Genomic DNA, 7,912 nt, shown 5'->3' on the forward strand with positions numbered 1-7,912 from the left:
CAAATCATAAGAGTACAAGGGGAAGGTAGACTTCAGAAGACCTTAAAGTCTTTATTGAGGCTCTGCCTTCAAAGAGGTGCCCTTATGCTGGTGAAATCCTCTTGATCCAAGAATTTGGATCCATCCTTCCGGCCAAACCAGATTGCTTCCTATTCTCCAGGCGTTGTAAGACACCTACGGATTTAACGCTTCCGCTTTATAATAATGAGGAGAAGAAAAAGAGAATTATTAATTGTGAGTTTTTAATCACAATTTGTAGGTTGTGAAGTTCTTCTCAAACACATCTCTCCTACCCCTCCAGTTCTCAGCGATATTAGAAGCGGGTATGACGTTATGGTGTCAGTTGGTTATATTTACAGTCTATCACTGCACGAGAGACATTAGGGCCGAAATTCTCCCCTATACTAAGTATACAGTAATCCCTTAAATCTGGATTGAAGTAAATTCTCAGAATGAATACACTAAGAGATTACTTCTGGGTGTGTATACACCAAGAGTACACATCTCTCGGTGTATATACACCAAGAGTACACATCTCTGTATATATGCATTACCTAAAGCTAGGGAGGTAAGACAGACAACCGGCCGGCTGTCTCTCACCTATACATACTGTATACACACCTCTTGGCCATCCTCCCTCCTAGCACCGGAAGGATGCGGATAGATGGAGAAGGGCGACAATGGGATGGACGAATGGAGGAGAGCGAGAAACAGTGGGATAGACGAACAAGGAAAAGCAATGGGAAAGATGCGAGGATTGAGCACGACAGCGGGATAGACAGAGGAGAGCGACAGCGGGATAGACGGAGAGAAACACTGGTATAGGCGAACGTAGGAGGGAGAGAAACAATGGAACAGACGGAAAGAAGAGAAACAGTGGGATTGATGGACAGAGAAAGTGAGACAAACAGGAAAGAGAAACAGGGGATAGAGGACGAAGAGAAACAATGGGAGGGGAGAAAAACGGGGAACTGACAGACGAAGAGAAACAGTGAGAGAGGAGAGAGACAGGAAGATAGATGGACAGAGAGAGAGAGACAGACGGGCGAAGAAGAGAAAAACGGTGGGACAACAGAAGAACGGAGGAGAGAGAACGACAAAAGTTAATCAGCGGACGGAACTGTCAAATAAGTAAACTAAATTAGTGCAGATCTGGTCTTGTCATCACTGAGTTACACTAATGTCAGGATCGCGTCCCTGATGAGCCCTTATAAACAAGATTTATCCACGGCAAATTTATAAATGTTTTTGAGGGGGCTAATTCAAATGTTTACACTCTAAGCTAAACACAAGATTACTACAAAAATTCAGCTTACGATAACCCGAAGTCAAATAAGTTTAACAATCTAACCCATAAAGTTACAAGTTATGTACTAACAAGAGGGTCAACGGAGTGGTATATGTATTTGCTAACAGTTCTTAGAATCGTCGTCCCTGCGGCTCGGTCTCAGACAAGCTTCCCTTAAATTAAAAAGAAAATACTAATGGGATAAGAACTTTTGAGAACCGCACAGGAAGGGTAACCTGTCGAATTATAAACTAAAGTTAGTAAAGTAAGAATGTCAGGGTGGTATTTTTACCCTGTTTACGTACCGTCTCTGGGTGGCGAGGGGCACTGGACTGGGGCATAGGGTCCCATGTGGTAACCATAGGAGCCCTGGGGGTACATGGGAGGGAAGCCATAGCCTGGAGCATTGTACTGAGCGGTCTGTTGGTAGCCGAGGGGCTGGCCGTATGGTGGCGTGGTCATCGTCATGGTCTTGTGGAGGCCCACTGGTGAGGATCGTGGCGGTGGTGGCAGGCAGAGTTGGGCGTTCTAGCCCTTACCCCGCCATCCGGAGGCCCTGGTGGGTCCTGGCGTCACTGCTGGCACTGGATATGGAGTACAGAAGCAAGACTCAAGTTTCTAAGGGTTCACTAGCACTGTCCTCACTAACACAGCCCAGAGTTTAGCCCTGACATGGTGCAGCAGCCTACAAGTACAATAAAAATGTCATGGGGTGTAGTGGTGACGGGTCCCATGTGGGGTCAGGCGGGTACGGGCGGGGCAGCAGCGGCGGCCATGTGGGCGCGGGTGGCGGGGGTAGACGGGGGCGTGGCGAGACACAGGGTTGGGACGGGGACGACGTGCCCAGGGGCTAGGGCCTCCCTAGGGTCCAACCAGCACGCCGCCGCTGCGGGTGGTTGGGCCGGGGCTGGTCCCACGCAGGCTGGCACGCACACGCACACACTCCTGCCACTTGGCTGCACCAGACACACCGCTGCAGGCTAGTTTATGTACCCGTTACGTTGTTACATACACGCGCGTGTAACACTCACGGCAAAGTCCACCAGACTGACATGTAATTCCTGACAAGGCTTAATACTTCCTTTACAACAGGTACACACACTAGACAGCAAGAAGCTCCTCCTCCTCCATAACCAGAGCCAATCATGGCCGAGGCTCTGCCCCCTGGAAACAAGAGTCGCCCTTCCAGTGGCTGTCTATAGTGTAGCTCCGCCTCTTTGTGTACTTCTCTCGTCAATCAACTTTATGACTAGCTCAAGCTCCGCCCCTGTAGTCAGCCTTTGTTGCACCACCGTGGCAACCTCTTAGCAAATTTTTCATTTTACTAATTATTAATCAAGCCACACAAATCCACTTTATGTCAAATAACCAATAGATCTTGTTTTTTTCGCATCTAATAGAAAAGCTGGAAACAGGAGAGACAACTTTCACTTCAATACACAAAGCTGTCGGAAAACATTTAGAAGAGACTTGGCAACTAAATACTCAGGTGGGCGTGGCTCTTCTCTCGTGTAAGCTTTTGACTCTGAATGTATTGGAGTCTCTTTGCTCTTTTCATCAAAACGTAATACAGAAGCGGTTCCATGCAAGCCTGTCCATTTAAGGGGCCTCTCCCTCCCAACACCGCCGAGCGAGATGGGTACCTGCCTTTATACGTAACGTTGCCTTTTGAATATATAATGAGAACCGCCACCGTCTCCCAGACCTTACCTCCATAGTTTTCATAAGTCACCATTGTTTTATCTCTGTGCGCGTTTAATTTTCTGTATATTAAATATTTACTCCTAGTTATTTTTGTGTTCTTTTGTCGTACTTAAAATCGGAACGGTAAGGTATTTTAATTCCTTCGATCATTTGATCTGTGGAACTGTAGACGATAAATCAATAGGATTGTTTACATCGCGTCAGCCATAAGACCCAATTTTCTTTGATCAAAATTAAAGATTCCTGTTTTTGTGGTCCGTCTTTCTGTGATATTAACTTTTACATAATTTACTCCCTGGGACAATCTATCACCCGGACCAGTTCTCAGAGAGGGTGGCTCTCTCTCTACTTATTTATTAACACTTATTTTTTAATGTGATTTACAATATGTTATCAAACCCCTGACTTTCCTGGGGACTAGGGTAATTAACCAATAATGTTGACGTATTAACTCTTAATTGTAATAATTTAGTCACTCATTAATCTGTGTGACTGACTGTAAATTCTTTGTTTTAGAGAAATCCGGTTTGAACCGCTGATAAAATAAATTGTTATTGCTGAGGAGACTATGAAGAATGACGGGAGAGATACTGATGTTGCTACTCGTTGCGGGAGAGATACTGATATTGCTACTGCGGGAGAGATACTGATGTTGCTACTCGTTGCGGGAGAGATACTGATATTGCTACTGCGGGAGAGATACTGATGTTGCTACTCGTTGCGGGAGAGATACTGATGTTACTCACTGCTTTCATATAGAGTGAATTATTAATCACCTGTTTGTGCTAGTATCAGTAACTGCATCTGTAACTGCACTCGTAATTGCTTCCGAATGTGTACCTGTAACTATTTGTAACCACTGTAATTGCACCAGTTACTGCTTGTACCTATACCTACTTGTAAATGCCTTTTTTACCCTATCTGTAAACCGTGCTTGTACTTGTAACTCTACCTTTAACTGTGCTTATTAACGCTAAGCGTGCTTGTAGCTATACTTACAAGAGATGCTAAGCCAATGATGATCCTTTTTAAATCACTTATTCTTTCTAGGCTGGAATACTGCTGTACATTAACATCCCCATTCAAGGCAGGTGAAATTGCAGAGCTAGAGAATGTACAGAGAACCTTTACTGCACGTGTAAGTTCCATCAAACACCTTAACTACTGGGAGCGCCTGGAAGCACTTGACTTGTACTCACTAGAGCGCAGGCGAGAGAGATATATCATAATCTACACCTGGAAGATTCTGGAGGGACTGGTCCCTAATATGCACACAGCAATCACTCCATACGAAAGCAAAAGACTTGGCAGGCGATGCAACATACTCCCAGTGAAAAGTAGGGGCGTCACTGGTACACTAAGAGAAAACACAATAAGTGTCCGGGGCCCAAGACTGTTTAACAGCCTCCCACCAGCAATAAGGGGCATTACGGGAAGACCCCTGGTTGTCTTCAAGAGGGAGCTGGACAGATACCTAAAGACGGTGCCGGATTAGCCGGGCTGTGGTTCGTACGTTGGATTGCGTGCGGCCAGCAGTAACAGCCTCGTTGATCAGGCCCTGATCCACCGGGAGGCCTGGTCGTGGACCGGGCCGCGGGGGCGTTGATCCCCCGAATGCTCTTCAGGTAGACTCCAGGTAGACTGTGCTTGTAACCGTATCCTTTTAACTTAGTGAATGTGCTTGTAACAGTGCAACTGTAACCGTGCTTGTAACTGTAGATTTGCTTGTAACTATGCAACTGTAAAAGCGCTTGTAACTGTACCTGTAGCTGTCCTTGTAACCATGCTTATGCTTGTCCCCTAATAATGTCACAGACAATACAGAAGCCATAGTAAGTAAAATCACAGAACGATTGGGGTTCAAACCATTGGCAGTATTCCTAAACTATCAGGCCGGTGTGTTGAACATTGGATCAGCCGGCTCTGATAGGATTTATCCAAGTTGGTATAGTTCTATTCACCAAAGGGATGTTAGTATGGGTCCCACTGTAACCACAGATGCAAGTTTTAACAGACGAATCGTGCTATTACGGTTCTGTATTCGGAAGACATGGTGGAGATGGCGGCGAGGGAGGCAAACAGGATCGGGGTTAAACTACTGACAGGGGATTTCAATTGCATTCAAATAGACTGGAAGAACGAAGGTTACCCGGAAGCCTCACACCTGGAAGGAACATCTTAAACCTACATACAAAAGAACCACCGAGGAGAAGTAGCGTCACATCAAGGAGACTACTCAAAGATTCAGACATACATTACAATCCAAAATAACAAAATCTTAAGCCAACTGAAAGACCAAAAATAGATATAACTGAAAACGAGGTATGAGAAGAACTTAGTTTCTAAAACATGCACAAAATAGAACAAGACTCAGTACCCGAAAGTAAACGAAAAAGAACAAACAGAACAAAACTAGAAAAATTAGTCACCATAGCTAAGGAACTGAAGAAATTGCTAAGTAACCTAGACAATCATAAAAAGCAAAGGTACTAGACAACATAGATGTTTAACTGATGAAATCATAATTACAAATGTACAACAGATCAACAGAAACAGTTAAACTACCACCTAACAAAAGAGTAAAGGCATTCTCGATATTAAAAAAAAAGTCAAACGGGTATCGCTGAATTACAGGTCAATATATCAGATACGTATTCCGTGCCAAGTGATGGAGAAATGATCATAAAAGAGACTAGTAAAACACCTAGGAAAAAACCGGGGTTTATCTCTGAATAACGGCACGGTTTCAGAGGCGGAACATCATGTCTCATATCTGATGGAAATTTGCAACTGACTCACGGAAAGAGAAGAATTGGCCGACTAAACATTTTATAACTGCGAGGAGGACTTCGACACAGTACCTTCTGAAACAATTACTCATTACATATTTGAAAAATAAGTCATTCCAACGGTAAAGGTAAATTAATTACTAAAGGAATGTCTAAATTCCAGAAAACAGAGAAGCACGATGTGAAACTAAGTGTCGGAGTGAACATTACCTGCAGGGTTCTACAAGGGCTAATCCACGGACTCCTTTTTATTTATTGGTCTACATCAAAGGCCTCTCAGGAGTCTTAGAATCATACAGTCCAAGATAAGATAATGAGAAACGCATCTGAAGGTACTATTTTTTTTAAGACAAACTTGCCCAGTTGCGAAAGCAGTTATAAAAGTGGTTAAATTTAAAATTAAGCAAAATATAAGTAAAAATGGGTGAGTTTGTATGAACAAGCAAATCGTTTCATATGGGTGGTAACAGCTCACAAAATCAAGGAATGGTCAAGATTTGGAAATAAACATTGCGCAGAACCTTTTCCCAGAAGCACTTAGAAGCTGAGTACCATTTGCTAAAAGAGAAAACATAATGCTGGTATTCAGGAACCTAAACAAAGAAATATTCAAGACACAATATACAGCATATGAGGGACCAGTCCAGACATACTGGGCGCCAGTGTGGAGCCCACGTCAAATTAAACACACAAAGTTCAAAGGTTTGGCACACATCTTTTGCTGGGTATGACAGCTAAAAGTTCTCTCGGCCCATATTTCCTTAATTCACGACACTTGAGCAACAGAGAAAGAGGGGACATAATCACAACATAATGGATACTCAAAGAAATAGTATATGACTCAAGAAATCGTAATGACACGATTGCAAACAAACCATACCCCCGGCCGGGATTGAACCCGCGGTCATAGTCTCATAGTGAAGGGACTTGAGCTAGAGTTCGTCACGGCCACGCTAGCTGGAGATTCGTCTGTAAAAAAACTTGCATTTGTGGTCACAGAGGTGCCTGTGCTAACCTTCCTATGGTGTAGAAATATACCTAGTTGGATGAATCTTATTTTGGCTAGCTGGTCTAGTGGCTAACGCGACGGGCTGGAGTTTTGAGACTCTATGACCGCGGGTTCAATCCCGGCCGGGGGTATGGTTTAAATAGTATATAAACACTGGTATGCAATACTCTGAGCACGTGTCTTTATTTCAAGTTTGTTGGTATTAATATACCTAGTACTTGTACCATGCTACACGTGTGTGCCAGCAGAGCCAAAACAGAGAAACTTGAGATTCTCTCTCCAGAGTGAAGAAAAGAGAGATGTCTGATAATATATATAAACACTACTGCTAGAAGTGAGAAATATGGAAGTGTAAAATAGACCTTGTGAAAAGCTGGGGTGCTATATGAACAACAGAACACTGTTAACATTATTGATTCAAGACTGTTCAACCTGCTACTAACAGAGATCAGAAATATTGCTGGAACAAGTGTAGATATCAAGAGCAAATTGGATCACTACCTAAGTCAAATGCCAGATCAACTAGTCTGTTGTAGCTGTGTGGGTTGGAGGACCTACACAGCCCAGGTGGTGGGTAGCATCACCTAGGAATGATAACAGCTGGTTGGAAGAGCAAACTAAATAAGGAGTGGAAAATAAAGTTGAAGTCCGTTCAGGAGGAAAGTGGGTGGCAGTGTGTAAGCAACAGAACAAACAAAAAAGACTAAATTGGCTGAAGAAAAAGCTCCAAGACAAGAAGAGGAATGAACAAACTGAGAGAGAGAATTGAGAAAATGAGAGGGAGGATCGGAGAAGTAGCAAAAATGAAGAAGGAACGAAAGGGTCCATTAAGAATAAATATCGAAAGTCACTAGCAGAGATGTTGTTGGAAGACTGGAAGGCAAAGCAGGTTATAAGGAAGAGAGCAAGGGGATGGTGAAAACAGACAATGCAATGGGAGGAAGAAACGGGAAAATTATTGATGTAGGATCTTCACGCGGCTAAATGGCTGATGGAGTCAGGAAGCAGGATATGGGAAGAACAGGCACATATTATATTGATCATTGGATGTTTAAGTGGATAGCAAGAGATATAATTGGTGGAAATTTTTCAGAGGATTGAGAGATTTTCCTATGATCATCG

The 7,912-nt window shown here is 43.5% G+C and overlaps 1 protein-coding gene across 2 annotated transcripts in view; it reads right to left on the reverse strand.

Moving 5' to 3' along the window:
* Positions 1 to 2,473, reverse strand: part of LOC128700676 (homeotic protein distal-less-like) — a 293,933-nt gene extending 291,460 nt beyond the window's left edge. For both annotated transcript variants that reach the window (XM_053793970.2, XM_053793969.2), the window contains exon 1: positions 1,594 to 2,473. In XM_053793970.2, coding sequence (XP_053649945.1) covers positions 1,594 to 1,756 — 163 coding nt within the window. In that variant the 5' untranslated portion in view covers positions 1,757 to 2,473. The remainder of the gene's footprint in view (positions 1 to 1,593) is intronic.
* Positions 2,474 to 7,912: the final 5,439 nt, after the last annotated feature.

This window comes from Cherax quadricarinatus, chromosome 56 (assembly GCF_038502225.1).
Source record: "Cherax quadricarinatus isolate ZL_2023a chromosome 56, ASM3850222v1, whole genome shotgun sequence".
In the NCBI taxonomy this organism is placed as follows: Eukaryota; Metazoa; Arthropoda; class Malacostraca; order Decapoda; family Parastacidae; genus Cherax; species Cherax quadricarinatus.